The sequence below is a fragment of the Oncorhynchus nerka genome, linkage group LG22 (assembly GCF_034236695.1).
Source record: "Oncorhynchus nerka isolate Pitt River linkage group LG22, Oner_Uvic_2.0, whole genome shotgun sequence".
Classification (NCBI taxonomy): domain Eukaryota; kingdom Metazoa; phylum Chordata; class Actinopteri; order Salmoniformes; family Salmonidae; genus Oncorhynchus; species Oncorhynchus nerka.
The window spans coordinates 13,381,946-13,400,306 of NC_088417.1; the positions used below are offsets into that span (position 1 = coordinate 13,381,946).

Genomic DNA, 18,361 nt, shown 5'->3' on the forward strand with positions numbered 1-18,361 from the left:
ACAAGCATTTCGCTACACTGGCATTAACATCTGCTAACCATGTGTATGTGGTCAATAACATTTGATTTGAAAATTGCCAGACTCCAGCCACCCAAGTCATAGACTGTTCTCTCTGCTACCGCACGGCAAGCGGTAACAGAGCTCCAAGTCTAGGTCCAAAAGGCTTCTTAACAGCTTCTACCCCCAAGCCTTAAGACTGCTCAACAGCTATTCAAATGCCCACCCAGACAATTTGCATTGACCCCCCAATATTTTAATTTAGTAAATATTTTCTTAACTCTTATTTTCCTTAAAACGGTATTGCTGGTTAAGGGCTTGCAAGTAAGCATTTCATGGTAAGGTTTCATTTCAATTGAAGGAGAAAAATGACGCAGTGAGAGTCGCTGCTTGAACCTCTCAATGTGGTGGTCATATGGTGCGTTGACGACCAACACAAACAAACCCAGATCTGGGAAAGAAGGAATGTCGTTCTGGCTCTGGGGTTCTGAAAACGTTCCACATGTGCAAAGAGATCTTTGTGTGTCGAGTCCCATTGGGTTGTCTCCCCCTGTGTTTCGAAATGAAGCAATTATAATCAGTCATTAATAATAACCCTCATTTAAGAGAGAGAAAAAAGAGGAACCTGCACTGATGATCATTGGAGGATTAGTTTGAAGGAACCAATCCTTCCACATCCATAGATAGTGAACTGCCATAACGTAGACTGATTTAGTCATTAATAATAACCCTCATTTAAAAATGTAGCCCAGAACATTTTAAAAAATGAGTCCAACCATTGGAGGATCAGTAACAAGCATCTCAGTAACAGTTTGAATCAAACCTTCCACATCCATAGATGGCTAACTGCCATTAATAACAAGGCTATGGAAGATCAAGTACACTGGCTGTTGTTCTACAAAGCCCTCTCGCAAACACAAACTTCAAATGAGGACCTAGAACAATGAGCATTCTGACTATGCTTTCTGTTTCCTCCGGGGCTTGCCAAGCTCACAACACTAACAGCGAATGGATGCACCAATCAGGTTCAGAGTAGGATTTTTGTATACTCCCTTGTAGAGAAAAACTGTCCAAACAATGACCAACAAAGTTATGAGAGAGTGATCAATTGGGTCTCAGAGCATTTCGTATTATTCTGTACGTAAATTGGAGATACTCCCTTTAGTATGATATGACCCCTTCACTTTTCCCACATTTTGTTACATTACAGCCTTATTCTAAAATGGATTTTTTTTTTAAATGTCCTCATCAATCTACACACAATACCCCATGATGACAAAGCGAAAGTAATATTTTTGGATAATTTATTGAAAGTGAAAAACAGAAATACCTTATTTACATAAGTATTCAGACTCTTTGCTATGAGACTCGAAATTGAGGTCAGGTGCATCCTGTTTCCATTGATCATCCATGAGATGTTTCTACAACTTGATCGGAGTCCACCTGTGGTAAATTCAATTGATTGGACATGATTTGCAAAGGCACATACCTGCCTATATAAGGTCCCACAGTTGACAGTGCATGTCAGAGCAAAAACCAAGCCATGAAGTCAAAGGAATTGTCCGTAGAGCTCCGAGACAGGATTGTATCGAGGCACAGATCTGGGGAAGGGTACCAGAAAATGTCTGCAGCATTGAAGGTCCCCAAGAACACAGTGGCCTCCATCGTTCTTAAATGGAAGAAGTTTGGAACCACCAATATTCTTCCTACAGCTGGCCGCCTGGCCAAACTGAACAATCGGGGGAGAAGGCCGTACACAAATATATCGTATTTCCAGCTGTTTATAGCTGGTGTACAAAACCGAAAGTAAAAGATGCAAAAGTGAGATTTAAGAACACAGAAGCATAATAATAGCACACATAAAAAAGCTCTACTGCTTCTCAGACATGTTTTCAATTAGATTGATAGATCTAATACATATTTCTATGGGAATTTAGTCAGATTAAGGGGTTTACTAATGAGACAGAGCCCAGTAGGTCAGACTGCTATTGAAAGGTGGAGGACATTTGTAGACTGCAAGGGCCTCTTGAGAGGAGCTGAGAAGTGTTATTTTTCTCATTTTCAGCATGTTAGAATAAGGTCCACACAATACACTTTTGCAATGTTAAATAAAGACTGTTGCATGATTCATTGGTGGCCTATAGCACGTGTACTCAGGCCCGGCTCCAGGCCTAAGCAACATAAGCAGGCGCTTAGGGCCTCCGGCCGCTAAGGGCTCCAACCCCCCCCCCCCCAAATATAAATAATAGGAATGTACTGTTGACAGTTAGAATAGTAGAATGCATAAAATGCAAGTATACAATTTTGTTGTGCATCAGCAGTTTGTCTCTTGTTTTGTCAGTCACTGACAGTCACTAAATTAGCCATGTCAGCTAACAGTTTTTAGACAAGCTAAACTTACAGTAATCATGGCCGAATACCAACCGGGCACAGCACTTGCCCAGGGGCCCTGACCTCCAGAGGGACCTCATTGATTTTGTTAGTCACTCTCACTCAGATTTCATTAACATGGCATAAATCATGGCAAAATGTGTAGAATTGCCAGAATTTAGTTTGAAATGGCAAGAATTACTCTCTGCCTCAGGGAAAAATGGCATTTTTTAATTTTTTTTTATTGATAAATGTTCTCTCATCTACATGGCAAAATGTGTATAACATCAGAAAATGTACTTTAAAAAGTACATTTTTCTCTCCGCCATCAGGAGGGGGTGGCCCCCCAAACAAATGTTCCTTATGGTCCCAAAAGGCTGAATAATTTAACTGTCTGGTATTGTGGTTAAATTACAATTAAGAACTAGGTTGAGCTGCAACAGAGTTTGAGTTAGGAGGCATGAGGATATTCTGTTCAGAAATAAGCTAGTCAGAATTTGCAAAAAAGGGCCAAACAAAAGGGCCACTTTCCATGCGTACAGGGTTACAGTCACTCAGGCAGCAGAAGGAATGCGGTCTAGAGGAATTTGTCCCACATTTCCTGTCTCTGTCTTTCTGAGGAGCTGCACACAGAGTTTTGATGTGGCGCGTTGCAGTCTACCGACCACAGTCCTTTGGGGAACCACATGAGTCTGGCGTCACTAGGGGCTATCGCAGCAGTACTCATGCATATGTAGAGGAAAATAACATTCACATCAGCACTACTGACAAATGTAAAAAGCTTGTCAAACTATGGTGTCTTTTTCACAGACAACACATAAAAAAAGGATGTGTAAATTCACGCACGTTCTTTCGCCTGGTGAGATTTAACCTACGCTAACAAGGCTGGTAAAACACAAGACTCCAATACAGTCGGTATGACTAGAGGCAGGTTGTGAGGATTGCAATCCGAGATGATATAATTGAATTTGCCATGCTAATACAGCCCATCGCAGCGTCAAACTGCATAAGACAATATCAATTTGGGTACATTCTCGCATCTTTAACTTGTTGATATATTGATATTTAGTTCTCTTTATATACGGTTTTAAAATAAACACAATATGTAAAGTCACGGCTGGATATAGGCATCTTTCTTGATATATGACGCTAATATATTCATAACAAACCTCACTTTATCAAACTTTTCAATGTATTTATAAAGCCCTTTTTACAGATGTAACAAAGTGCTATACAGAAACCCAGCCTAAAACCCCAAAGAGCAAGCTCTATTAATCTTAACCCTCAATTTAAAATGGCCTATTATATCTAGATATGAATCATAAGTCATGTTCTGGGATTTACCTCTGCTTCTGTAATGGGAAATTACTAATGTAATTACATTGAAAAAACCCTGAATGAAACATGTAAAGTGCTGGTCCCATGTTTCGTGAGCTGAAATAAAATCCCAGAAATGTTCCACGTGCCCAAATTTGTTAACATCCCTGTTAGTGAGTATTTCTCCTTTGCCAAGAGAATCCAGCCACATGACAGGTGTGGCATATCAAGAAGCCAGTGGAGGCTGCTGAGGGGCATTTCTGCCTGTAATAAAAGTCATTTTGTGGGGGAAAACTCATTGGCTGGTCCTGGCTCCCCAGTAGGTGGTCCTGGCTCTCAAAAGCATGAGCCAGGACCACCTACTTAGAAGACAGGCCCAGTCAATGAGTTTTCCCCCACAATGGCTGCTCTCCTGCCCAGTCATGTGAAATCCATCGATTAGGGCCTAATAAATGTATTTCAATTGACTGATTTCCTTCTATGAACTCATTAAAATCATTGTTACATGTATAATTTTTGAAGGGCCGTAGAAATTCACTCATGAGTAAGGCGTCAACAAACACTTAACATATCAATGAAAAGGTATTTTATTTCACACATTTACAATAGTTAACAAAGGAAACAAATCTTAAACACAAAATGTTCCTCGTCTATTATAACTGATTAATTCTCACTGATGTGCACGTTGTCAAGACAGAAAACAAACACTGCTAGTAACCAACAACAAATAAAGACCTAAGTAGTTTAAATTATAAAGGGAACATAAAATTAAGTAAGAGGAAATGAAACAACGCAAAATCTGTCTAGCTGACAGGGCGACACAGCTCAAAACTGAAAATCTTCTTCAGTCATATCAATAGCCCAAGCAAACTTGTCTCTTTGGGTTTTGTTGTAAATCTTCTCGATTGGCACATTGAATTTCCTACACCTGCCATGAAAATAAATGTAAAAGTCATTCACATGCTACAAAAATACAAAGTGAAAAAAGTATATTTTTAGAGGGCAGCAAGTGTTGTGGAACGGACAGAGGTCAAGGATAAATGTTAGGCTAAAATGGTGGTTACCAGGCTACTGATATCCTGGGGTCCAGGTAGTTGAGTTTGGATGTGCCCAGAGCGATGACCTTGTTCTCCTCCCTGTCAGTCATCTGCAGCTGGAGTTTCTTCAGCTGTTCCTCCAGCCTCTTCACCACAGCCTCCTTCTTCTCAACAAGCCTGGAGAGAGCAGTATAATTATTTATCTGTGCTTGATTGAGCTTGCCTGGCTTAAATTTGACCAACAGAATGATCTGATGTTAAAACAAGAGAGGCTCAGTAGCCTAACAAGCACCGCAGTAGCAATTTGAAATAGCCCTTCCAGCTGCCATTGTAGAAGTAGTTTATAGGTTATGAAAGGTCAAATCCACTGGCTGTTATCCTACAGTGTCAGTAACAGTAGAGTCAAATGACCAACTGCAAGAGTCACTAATTTCACTGGTCAGTTTCAGCCTATCAAAAAGTACTCACTTCCTGGTCCTCTCAGTTCCGCCCCTCTTGTGCTCTTTTTTGGCATCTTTCAGCTCCTTCCTGGCCACATCTAACTGTTGCTGCTTCTGCGCAACCTGGAACAACAAAACAGAGTATGTTAGACAATGATTCACTGATAAAGGGAATTGCTGTACATGCTTATATGGTAATAAAACAAAAAATAATCAAGATAATGGATCTGAACATTAGATAGATGGTTTTAAAATGGCACTATAAGAAGCACTAGCTACTAAATAAACTGTCCAGTGAAAAAAATAAAAATATATATATACACCATTCATACATATTCCAGTTACCTTGTCCTGCAAGTTTTGCATGGATTTCTCAAATGTCTTGGGTGCTGCCCTCTGGTGGTTACAGAGAATGGCCACAGCTCTGTTGGCTCGGTTATAGGACAGCAGCTTCTCCTCCAGACTCATATCAGCTGAGGAGGAAAACAGGCATGTCTTTCAATATTGTACCGTCTTCACTATACATCTGCTTGTTTCACAGCTTCATACAGTTAGAACACAAGTGATAAGGTCCGAGAAGCCAGTGTTGTTTGGAGGATATATTAGCATGGGTGGTGTTAGGCCCGAGACCAAGTCGAGAAAAACAACTAGGGCCACGTATGTCACAGAGGGTAGCCAGAGCAGAGCGGAGAAATCTTGTCAGCTATTATTCTAAACTAGATCTACAAAAAAAAAACCTGCACTGAGTGTATTGATGGTGTAAACTGAAGTGGACTAACCAGTGGTGAGCTTGTTGAGCTGTTCTTGCAGGGTGGTGGAGGCGTTGAAGGTTCGGAACACTTTAGCTGTCAACCCCGGCATGGACTGGTTCAAGTGCTTGTTCAAGTAGGTAGTCTGCCAAACAAACAACAACCATGTGTAACTGTATCTGCAGAGCTAGATAAGCCTACTGTGTGAATCACATAGCTAGCTAGTCATTATTTGGGTGACACTCATTTTAGAGCAAACATGAAATAACCAGGTGCAGGTCTTCAACTTACATTTATTCTATCAAACAGGTCATCCTCAGGTTCCTTGTTTTCCATGAACAGCTTCAGGTTCTTGAAAACCTGTGTACAAATAATGTCTTTGCACATTAGACAGATGTTTAACCCTTGACACCCCATAACAACGGAGGAGTGAAGATGTAACAGATGCTAGACAGTGCTGCTCACCCTGCCTTCCACAGGCACCTCGTTATAATAGCGAATAGAGTCTTTGCCCAGGAAGTCAAACTCCACCATGAACTCCTGGCCCCCCTTCTCCTGGTGCAGGGTGATGTGTTCCACTCTCAGAGAGCAGCAGCCCACCGTGTCCGCTGTCTCACTCTCCTCCTTCTCATTCCCCGCTCGCAGGGCCAGCTACATTCACACACACGTTAGTGAAGGAGATGTATACTGTACATGTGGGTACAAGGTAGGGTTGGGTAATATTAGCATATTACCGTCTTGACAGCCACCGCTGATGCCGGTGACATTGTCATGTGGCAGACGACGGTTTAGCCATTTTGAACATGACTGGCGGTGAGCAAGCACGGAGTCGGGCAGCACACAAGTCACGTTCCGAGTAATTACTGTATTTCTATTTGCTATCGCCTATTTCAATGCATTCGGAAAGTATTCAGACCCCTCAACTTTATTTGAAAGCCTTATTCGAAAATGTATTAAATAAGCCACCCCCCCTCAATCTATACACATTACCCAATAATGACAAAGCAAAAACAGGTTAAGAATTTTTTTTTAAATCGAAAACAGAAATCACACAAAAAAAAAAACATTTTTTCTTTCTTCTTATTTAAGTCATAAGCAGATATAAAAAAAATAACTGCAAAAACCATCAATAGTTAACAGCAAAAAAAAAAGTTACATCTAAGACAAAAGTGTTACAGAAGTGTAAAACCACCAAAATTACATTGTACAGTGGTCTGATGCAATAGGATAGAACATTTGGGACAAATTTCAGATGAAATACAGCGCCACAAGCCAATCGGATCTCTCTCACCACAACTCCACATGCACACAAAGCATAGTCCACTACCCAGAGTTCCCTTCATTAGCCAATATTTCACCCACATCACTCTGCTCCACAAAATTCAAAAATGGTCCCCAAACCTTTTCAAAAGTGTTGTTTACGTATATGTTATCTTTTCCATAGTTAGGCAATACATTTCCCTAAGCCATTGGGCAATACTAGGCCTGTTCACACTTTCCCAGGCAAGATTACATTTCCCTAAGCCATTGGGCCAGACATTTCCCTAAGCCATTGGGCCAGACATTTCCCTAAGCCATTGGGCCAGACATTTCCCTAAGCCATTGGGCCAGACATTTCCCTAAGCCATTGGGCAAGACATTTCCCTAAGCCATTGGGCAAGACATTTCCCTAAGCCATTGGGCAAGACATTTCCCTAAGCCATTGGGCAAGTGTTTATACTTGGTTCTTTAGATGAGGTTTGAATGGGTAGAACCCCAGGATAAACACTTTGGGATGGAGAGGCAATTTTACTGATACTATTTGGGATATCATATGTGATACCTCTAGGGTTGCAAAGGGTCGGAATCTTTCCGGTAAATCTCCAGACTTCTTCCATGGGAAATTAAGGCTGGGAATTTTGCTTAAATTCATTAAAGTAAGCTTATAACAGTGAACATTTTTTAGTGGGATACACAAGGAAATTATAGGTCTTGTGGCATATTTTGGTTAAACTATCCCCAAGTCAATGGAATTGCAACCCTCTGCATGCACACTGCATTCTTCCATCACATGTACAGCTGATTCTCAAGATCTTACACACTAATGAGATGCTATTGAGCCCACACTACTACACTGTCTGAGCCAAGGACTACATGCTTTCTGGTAAGTTTTGATTACAATACTGGGTGGGGTGAAAATATGTTATATGACATACATGATTTATTTAATGACTGGTAAATAGTAGCCTACAGCAAAGTGTGTTTAAATCATTTCTAACTTGTTAACAATTTCTGCTAGTTAGTTTTTGCTACCATGTGGGTTTTAGCTTGCTTGAGCCTGCTAACTGAGGAGTGTTAATTCACCTGTTTCATTTTAAATCATTTCTTACAAAGGAGTTGTTTAATCTAACTGCTTAACTATTTGTTTTGTTTTTTGCAATGTTTTTAAAACTTTTTTTTACAGGAAAATGCCACAGGCACTATCTGATGTGTGGAGACATTTCACTGCAGCTAATGTAGAAGGAAAAGCTGTGTACATTTGCCAAATCATGTGAAGAATGCAACAAAGATGCAGAATCATCTGGCCAAGTGCATAAAGTTCCCTCAGCGCTCACAAAAAAAGGCTTCCCATCTAGTACAAGCTGAAGTCTGTTGTATAAAGTATAGGTCAAACTGCTGTCCAATGTATTCTGTAAAACTTGTATCTTGCAGCCATTTAGGTTGGAAGCACCATTTAGGTGGGTCACCTACTAAAATAGAATCGGAATATATAAGAGATGCTGGAGCATGGTCAGAGATGAAAATGTTATCATAAAAACAATATTCAAAATTTAGAGCATAATGCTGCTGAGAACATAATAATAGTTGATTTGGGAATAGGTCTAGTGAGTGCTAGAGTAACAGGAGTATTCCACATCATCTGGTTATTTTCTTTCCAAATCTCTATTAAGTTTAAATCCTTCAAAAAAATGCTGTATGGTTTTCCTAGATCAGGTGTGGGAGTAGTTTGAACCTGAGGTGCGATCTTTAACAGGATCTAAAGTGCAATTAAAGTCTCCTGCAACAATATAATTACAAGGAAGTGTGGAAAGGTTTAAAACCAAATCATTAAAGAATTTAGAGTCATCTTCGTTGGGACCATATGCATTAAATTAAAACTGCTCGGACAGCAAGGTATTCCATATAATAATATATCTGCTGGCGGGATCACAAATTGTTCGCAATATCTGATATGGAATGGACTTATGGATAAGAATAATAACTCCCTTTGCAGTGACCTGCCCAGGCCTCCTCTTGCATATCTTAGGAATGTCGCCAGATAATAGATGTGATTCTTGCAAAAATATGATCTTCGCCTGAAGTTGTTTAAATCTAGTTATTACCCGTTTTATTTAATCCCCTACAGTTCCAGGGTGTAAATTTAACCTTAACACTATGAGTCATCAAATTTACCAGGGTCACTTGAACTAAAACATTGCCCCATAAGAGCACCTGAGATCAGCAATAATATACCAATAGTCCTCTGTTACCACCATAAACAAAAACACAAAGGACGCTTTAAAGCACGTCACAACGTACAAAATCACCTGCCTAACAATCAACCACGAACGTGTGATTAACCCTCTTACCCCAAAGTCTTTAACAGACCTCCCCCTCCCAGTGACACTCCGTATAAGGAGCCAGCTCCGCCTCTGCAGTTTTTCCCACTTTGTACACCTTCTGCCCCGCCATTTTGTCATTATTATTATTATTATGTTCACCATTTAACAAAGAACCAAAACAAAATACCAGGAGTGAGCCAGAAAATAAGACCTCGGTGATCTAACCTCCTATAGGCCTAAATAAAACAAACCCGCACCAGGATGTTCCGATGCATAAAATAAAAGTTTCATGGTACATACATTTATAATAAGACTTACTTGTAAACTGGCCATGTTATTATAGTAGAATAGACAGTGCTACCATGTTACTAGATAACTAACACGGTGAACTGGCTTAAACTTTAAATACCTGTTAAGACAAAACCGAAAGCAACAGTACAAAAACAAATCCCCCAAAATAGATCAAAGTTTAACTTCACGTTGTGCTATTGCCTCTTCTTCAGCGTTGCTCCGATTCCACACGTCTGCCTAGCTTCTCAAGAAACTGCTTCCCCTGGTGTTTCAGGCGCACTGGAAAGATGATTCCATACCGGATAGCCTTAGCCCGTAGCCGCTTGACACTGTCCAAGTGTTTCTACTGCTTGTGGATTTCCATGGAGAGATCTGGGAAGAACATTTCTCTGCAAGAATCGGCAAGTTCCCTCACTTTCGCCAAGGCTGCATTCACCACATGCATCTTATCTGTATAGTTTAAGAATTTCATTACCAGAGCCCTCGGGGGTACGTTGTGGTCGGATTGTGGGCCAGAAATCCAATGAGCTCTCTCAATGATCAAAGGAGAGCAGAGTGGCTCCATTTTCAGAGACTCGGGAAGCCACAGCTATAGGAATGAGCAAGCATCGCTCCCCTTTCCCCTCCCTGACCAAGGGCAGTCTTCCCCAATTGCGCAGTTTGGCCAGGAGGCCTCATCTAGGATGAGTCTTGGTGGTTCCAAACTTCTTTAATTTAAGAATGATGAAGGCCACTGTGTTCTTGAGGACCTTCAATGCTGCAGACATTTTTGCACCCTTCCGCAGATGTGCCTCGACACTCTATGGACAATTCCTTCGACCTCTTGCCTTGGTTTTTGCTGACATGCACTGCCAACTGTGGGACCTTACATAGACAGCCTTTCCAAATCATGTCCAACCAATTTAATTTACCACAGGTTGGCTCCAATCAAGAAACATCAAGGATGATCAATGGAAACAGGATGCACATACTTATGTAAATAAGTTGTTTTTTTGTGTGCAAAAAAATAAATAAACAAAAAACGGTTTCTACTGTCATTATGGGGTAGTGTGTAGATTGATGAGGGATAAAAATAAAAATATATTTTTTTAGAGTAAGGCTGTAATGTAACAAAATGTGAAGAAAAAAAATCCAGGAGTCTGAATACTTTCCAAATGCACTGAATGTTATACAGAACGCAAGAGAGGAACGTAGTCTAGACAAAACTGAGAATTCCACCAAAGCAGCGCAAAATGTCCATTCAGAAAATACTCTCTCAGATGCATGGGCCTAAACCTATTAATTGCTTTTATAAACAGACATTTCCTAACTATCTTGCATCTGGCCGTTTAAAAAAAGGTAGGCTATATTCCCTTCAATAGGTTTTGAATATGACTTTGGGCTTTACGATTTCATCATTGTATGCATGCATGGCTTTCTCGTCATACAATGAATGAATCTGAAGTTCCAACTCCAAAAGTCGTTTGAATAGCCTATAAACTATTAGCAAGGGGGCAGAAAATGAACCGTCTAAAAATGTAAGGTAGCAAGGGAGTGAACAAACATCAACAGCCTATAGAAACACAGAATGAAAAGTTAAAAATCAAGTTTAAGCTCATTTAGAAATAAATTATCTGTGTGGGGTGGAAAAAAATCCTGACCCTCCACGCGAGGTTGAAAACCAAAACGGCCAATAACCTATCCTCCTACTAGGCACATCATGAAAGCTTTAAGACAAGTAAAAATTATGAACAGTAGCCTATTTCCCAAATATTCTAATAACCTAAAGAAGTTCTGTCCTAAAGTTGCCGCTTTCAAAAAGAACAAGAATGAACAGAGTCTACAGGGGTGGGGGGGATACCATAGTACATCACCATATTCTGAGTACATAATCATGATTGAACAAATAAATAATTCACCCAATCCTAGTACGTACACATGAGTGTTCTACAATATGTGTTTGAGATGACCTAAAAGGGCTTGCAATTTTGTTAACCACACTGCGGTAAGATAGTTGTGAGGTCTGTACCTTGTCGATGAAGTAGAGAGCCACTCCTCTCTGTCTGGTCTTCATCTCTCGGTTCTTCCAGTCCTCACGGTACAGCCTCCTGATGGTCTCCACCTTAAGCTTGAGTTTACGAGCCACCTCGTACTTCTGCCAGTCCTTCTCCCCCTGAGCACAGAGAGAAAAACAGTCTAAGGCAAACTCTGAACTACTGGCTTGATATGTACGCCATCTTTTTACTGAGTTCAGTCTTCAGACTCTTCTCAAAAGTTTGGGTTTGTTTTTCAACTAAAACAACCCCACTGAGGTAAACGAAGGTGAAGAGAAAGGCTCCGTACCTTGAGTTTGGAGCTGGGGTTGAGCATGACGTACTTGAAGTTTCCCTGGACGTTCTCCACCCAGGAGGCTAGCCAGGTCACTGTGTTGTCATGCTGCACCTTCCTCCACCTGTGGCCCTTTGGGGCAACCGGAATATTGGAGCCTCTGGAAAAACAACCAAAACACTATTTATTTAGCTTATTGCCTTTCGGCACATATTTGCCGTTTAAATTGACTAGTTAGGCCACTAATTCCCAATTGGGCGTTCCATAAAGTTATAGTGAGGTTGTTTGTTCCTAGTGCTCTCCCGGGGGCCCTCACTTGCTGCAGTTGATGGTGATTTCCTCTGGCTGGATCCTCTTCTTCAGCTTGCCCATCTTGGGGTGTTCTCCCCGGCCACGGAACAGCCCCGGAGGCTCCACACGGAAGTTCCCGATCTTCTCCCGGTGACCGTCCAGCTCACAGAAGCCATACTCCTCCGTCAGCTTGTTGTTCTCCTCTTTCAGGACCTAACAGAAGCACAATCCAAAGACTTTCAGATTTGCAATGATAGTGTGACCTCAAAAAATAATATATATTTTGGGGGATTCACTTGGATATGCAGAATGAAGTACCAACAATTAAATTCAAAGCAAGTGGAACAATATACTTCAATACTTACATAATGTTATAGATGCAGCTCTAAGCTCGATACTTGGCTAAGTTACCTGTTTCTGTTCTTTAGTCATAGCCTTCTTCTCCTCAGACTTATCCAGGAAGTACTTGTTGATGTGTGTGAAATCACACTTCGACAACTTCTTGATCTGTTCCCTCTCCTCTACTGACATTTCCTGTTAGGTAAAATCCTGATGAGCTCAATATCAACCGCTACATTGACCATCATTCTTACACACACACACACAAAATGCTGCTTAAAAACTGTGGTTGTTCATTGCAAAACGCAAGTCTCGACTCAAGGCTATACTTAATCAGTGAGACTAACCTCTCTCCAGTCTGTGAAGAAGTTCTCCTGGAAGGAACTCTTGGTTGTGTACTCATGGTCCAGCATCTTGGCGTAAAACGTGGCTACTTCCTCAGCAGGCAAAGTCAATTTTACAGGGTTCCCTATGAATCACAGAACGTTGAATGTTAGGTCTGCTTTGCTGTAAAGCTACAACGAGACAGGAAAACTATGAGGATGAGTAAGATGGATTCATGTAGGGTGGTAACTCACCATTGTAAAAGAAAGACACGTTATTTGGTAATGGTTCGTATTCTGGTGGGAAAAATGGACCTTTGTGTTCCAACGTGGTCCATTTGTTCCCGTTGTTGGAATTACCTTCCTCCCACCTGACAACAAGCGTATCGCAATTTAATTACAGTACAGAAAGACAGAAAAGGTTTCAAATCTAATACAAGTGAGACAATGCAACATCGCCATACCAGATCTAGCAAAAGTAATGTTACCTAACGTACCCCTTTACATTAACAATGTGTGGCTAGCTAGGATTACGCTTCCAAAATGGCATTACCCTGGCTGTCTGCACTGTTTTGACAAATATAACGTTACTTAGCTATACTATTCATGCGTGGTTTGGAGTAAGCTACTGTAAGATCAGCTATTTGCCAGCTTTAGCCATCGTTTACTCACCTGGCTTTGGGCTCATGCTTAATCTTTACATTACTTCGGTAAAATCGTAATGAGTAAACCGCAGAACAACTTCTATTAAATTTCACCGACTGATATATAAAGTTTGCAAAAAAAAAGCTGTATTTGTTCATTCCAGATTACCAAGAATGAATGAGATTCACAGGCGCCAAGGACTTTCATAACGCTGTCAAAACAATATACACGTGTGTTGAACTATTAATACTGTCCCCCTAGAAACAAACGATTGTTAACGGTTCCGGCTACAAATGAGCGTAATATTATGTCAACCACTATAACGGGGAAAATGTTCTAAAAACAAATATAAATTCAGTCAAATATGATGCTTGCCCATTACATGCAATACAGAGTAAATAATTGCGCAATTACCATTTCCATGTACTGTCCTCCCCTTCTTTTTTCCCACCCTTCTTGGTCTTCCCATCATCTCCATCTTTTTTCTTCTTCTTAGATTCCTCTTTTCCCTCTGGCTTATTTTTACGTTTCTTTTCATCGGTTGTCTTTGTGTCTTTACCACTTCTATCTTTTTTCTCCCTTTCTTTCTTGGCATTCTCCTTTTTTACGGCAGTTTCTTTTTTACTGTCACCTGTCGGTAGAACATCAGTTTCACATGAATCTTTGCTCTTCCTCTTTTTAGAGTTGCCATCGGAACTACAGAGAAAATAAAATGAGACTTTAAGCATGACTTTCAAATGAAAACTATTTAAATGGCAAGATAAAATGCTTTAAAATAAAGCTTTGTGGAAATGTACTATAAAATCCACCATAACACAAAGCATGGCACATATTTGATATTGTCATTAAATTGAACAACGCAAAAAAGTTGGTTCACTCTGAGCATAGCATATTCTGAGTATGAAGCATTTTTTACTGTGGAACTTAATGATGTTCACCTGTTAGCTGATATTTCACCAACTTTTCTCTCGTCTGTCCCGTGGTGTCCCTTTTTGCTACTTTTAGATTTGTGCTACATTGACATAATAGGTGAGAAACAAGGCAAGCAACATCACCAACAACATTGATAATTGAAAATAACAATAAATAGTTAGTCAGTTACCTTGTGTTTGTTATCTTTTTGTGAATCCCCAGTTTTCTTGGATTTTTTGTCAGACCTAGTTAAAGAGAGAAAGGCAATTTACCCCAAACCAAGTGACCGTTTTTGTCAATAAATAAACTCATCGTGTAATAAAGGGTCAATTGTAGCCTACCTCTCCATATCTGAATGCTCAATTGGTGCAAACAAGTCAACTTCCTGTAACTCAGTCTTGGTCACTTTCCTCTCATCTGATTTCGTGTGCTTGACAGAGATATTGTTGTTTAAGTCAACCCTAATAAATAAAATAAAACAAAATCACCACCTTTGCTTTCCCTCCGTTCACATTCAAGAATATACTTTCACTTTTGGGGTGAATAATTTGAACATCAGAGAAAAACGTACTTCTTTTCAGAAGGTAGTGATGCATCCTGTGAGAGAAAGACAGAAACCCCACGAATAAACATGACTTAAAATGTTTTGCTAATACAGGGATATGCAGGAACTAGGCCTGTGTATATCATGTTATAGCAGAGAGGAAGAGGTGAAGCGAGAGGTTTCTCTCATACCAAAAATCTGTCCAAAATAAGACCCATGCATTTCTATGGGCTTATTTAGGACCTAAACTTGTCGCCTGCCTTCCCGCCTTTGGGATGACTCCCATTGTTAGGGCGGAGACATGAGCATCTTGTCATTATGTACAGATCTCTGGTGATGGTTCTTACCATGGCTACACTTTTGGTCTTCACATCTGCATGGTCGTTCTCCGAGACAGCTTTTAAGCCCCCAGAACTGATAAAGGAAAGACAGAAACAAATGCATTGTTAAAACAAGATGAAATCAGATGATCGCTTAACAAGTTGACCACTGATTTAAACAAAACAGAACACATCGGAGAATACTACACCCTTCATTGTGAATGAAGACATGTAAGTGGGAGATTGTAATTTAAGGGCGATTTCACATATCCCCTGTATGAAAATGAATCCTAATAGATCTGTCCATACTCACCTTGTGATCTTCGGCTCCTGCAGAGGTTTACGAGGATGCTTAGAACTGGAGTGCTTCGCCTATAAAATAAAATTATCATCAGACATGCATACGGATGAATGGTCTATTTTACTGTAAGGCGTGTGTGTTAGTGATTGATTAGGAATGCCTGGCGTGTATCATGCGATATAATCGAGATGGTGTGTGGATCTCATGCATGCTGCCTCCGTCTGGTCTTAACTTTCATATAGTTGACGTTCCACTCTCCAAACACTCCAAATGGTGCATTACATTACCTTGTGCTTCAGCTCGGTTTCCTCTTTTTTGTCCCTTTCCCCATCCTTACTCCTCTTCCTGTGTTGGACCATAGGGAAGTGTGAATTTAGCTTTTCATAATAATCCTGATTTATATTCATATAAAAACAATGACCTCTTTGTAATGGATAGGCTCTATTCTACTACCTTGTCACTGAGAATAGTAACCTCAACGATACACATCCACCCCCAAACCCAATTCTATCATGATGACAACCTGACCTAGGACCAGTGGTTTGAGGTATCTTCAGGAAACTCACCTGTCTGTTGGGCTCTCATCAATCTTAGACTCTGATGCTGTTCTTTTCCTGCTGGATGTTTCGGCTCCTCCATGCCCTTCATTGTCTTCCAGTTTCATCACTCAAATTCGACCGTAGGTAGCGTTAACAATTAAGTCTTTAAAGTAGACAATGTTATATCAAGTTGGATTGTACCTGTATATAATTATAATATTGTAAAGTTTCAATTCCACACCATTTTAAACACACATGAGGTCGAATTACGGATGGTTATTTGTAGATCAATTTACAATGTCACGATTTCACTGATTGGAGGGTTGATAATCTGGCAATATTACTCGAAGTTCGTCGACAAAACACGTTCATAAAATTGTCCAATTATTTTATTTCATTTGAAAAATGCTAACATATCTGAAAGTATTTGCATTCTTTACCTGTAAACAGAGTTGTCCGTGTTCTCAATTCACAATCGTGTCCATTACACTCTCGATGAGATTGAGAACTCATGACACCTGAAAGTTTTCAAGTACCAAAAGCGACCTACTGCGCATGCTTGAACGCCCAGGGTCAACCATAAATCCAGCCAAATAACATATTGACAAACATTTACAACGAATAGTGTATGTTTAAAACTCGCTCAAATATAAAGTTATTAGCAAGGTCAGCAAATAGATCATTAAAAAATGTGACACAGTGACAATAGATCTACCATAGCCTAGTCTTGATGATCACACTTTAATACATTGATGGAAAAAAGTCCCCAATTGTCATACTGTAGTAAAAGTATAGATACCTTAATAGAAAGTTACTCAAGTAAAAGTGAACGTCACCCAGTAAAATACTACTTGAGTAAAAGTCTAAAAGTATTCGGTTCTAAATATACTTAAGTATCAAAAAATAAATGTAATTGCTAAAATATATAGTATTTAGTATATATATATATATATATATATATATATATATATAGTATATAGTATCAAAAGAAAAAGTATAAATCATTTCGAAATTCCTTATATTAAGCAAAGCAGACTGCACCATTTTCTTGTTTTAAAAACGTACTGATAACCAGGGGCACAGTCCAACACTCCGACATCATTTACAAAAGATGCAGATCAGAGGCAGCAGGGATGACCACATGTTGATAAGTCTGTGTAGTAGACCATTTTCCTGTCCTGCTAAGCATTCAAAATATAACAAGTACTTTTGGGTATCAGGTCAAATGTATATAACAAGTACTTTTGGGTATCAGGTCAAATGTATGGAGTAAAAGTACATTATTTTCTTTAGGAATGTCGTGAAGTAAAAGTAAAAGTTGTCATAAATATAAATAGTAAAGTACAGATTCCTCAAAAAAATACTGAAGTAGTACTTTAAAGTATTTTACCTTAAGTACTTTACAACACTGCATTAATAGTGGTGTTGGGGAAGCTACTCTGAAAATAAATCAAATATAGTTAACTAAAGTCCAAACTACTTAGTGATGAATTAGCATATCTAAATCTCAAGTCATAGACTACAAATTGCAAGAAAAGATCACTCTGGATTCAGATGTTTTTAACAGAATGTGTCATTTAGCCTATTAAAAAGAAAAACTGTTTCAAGGGAGAATTAGGCAGGTCTGATGCTGAAAAATAAAGAAAATTCTTGCCTACTTCCCCTATATTTTATTTAAGCAAAAAAAGTAGTGTAGTTCCAGTAGTTAGCTACACCGCTACATGGCAAAACAGTAGTGTGTAGTTCCAGTAGTTAGCTACACTGCTACATGGTAAACCAGTAGTGTATAGTTCCAGTAGTTAGCTACACCGCTACATGGTAAAACAGTAGTGTGTAGTTCCAGTAGTTAGCTACACTGCTACATGGCAAAAAATAAATTAACTACTGAAAACCCAACCTATATTTTCATTTAGTTCAACTACCAAAAAGCTACTGCAAAATGTAGTTAAATGACTAGTTGAACAACATGTAGTTCACTACTTCCCAATACTATATATTTTTTGGGACATGTCAATCCATGCAAACATAGGCTAGTCTACACAAATTAAAGCTATAATG

At 39.6% G+C, this 18,361-nt stretch overlaps 1 protein-coding gene across 2 annotated transcripts; it reads right to left on the reverse strand.

Annotated features, from left to right (window-relative positions):
• Window positions 1-4,255: 4,255 nt before the first annotated feature.
• Window positions 4,256-16,834, reverse strand: LOC115120151 (DNA topoisomerase I, mitochondrial-like). Of its 2 annotated transcripts, none has more exons than XM_029649049.2 (23): window positions 16,744-16,834; window positions 16,331-16,466; window positions 16,052-16,109; window positions 15,777-15,835; window positions 15,491-15,557; window positions 15,171-15,196; window positions 14,941-15,060; window positions 14,790-14,844; window positions 14,626-14,699; window positions 14,102-14,383; window positions 13,298-13,413; window positions 13,067-13,188; window positions 12,792-12,914; window positions 12,406-12,593; window positions 12,105-12,249; window positions 11,791-11,934; window positions 6,376-6,561; window positions 6,202-6,270; window positions 5,941-6,055; window positions 5,507-5,634; window positions 5,190-5,284; window positions 4,749-4,898; window positions 4,256-4,612 (listed from the first exon to the last, which is right to left on the reverse strand). In XM_029649049.2, the coding sequence occupies exons 2-23, from the start codon at window positions 16,426-16,428 to the stop codon at window positions 4,510-4,512; spliced, it is 2,523 nt and encodes an 840-aa protein (XP_029504909.1). In that variant the 5' UTR covers window positions 16,429-16,466; window positions 16,744-16,834; the 3' UTR covers window positions 4,256-4,509. The 2 variants fall into 2 exon arrangements, with proteins under 2 accessions (XP_029504909.1, XP_029504907.1); XM_029649047.2 differs by having other exon boundaries at window positions 16,331-16,504; window positions 16,744-16,820.
• Between the last annotated feature and the right edge of the window lie 1,527 nt (window positions 16,835-18,361).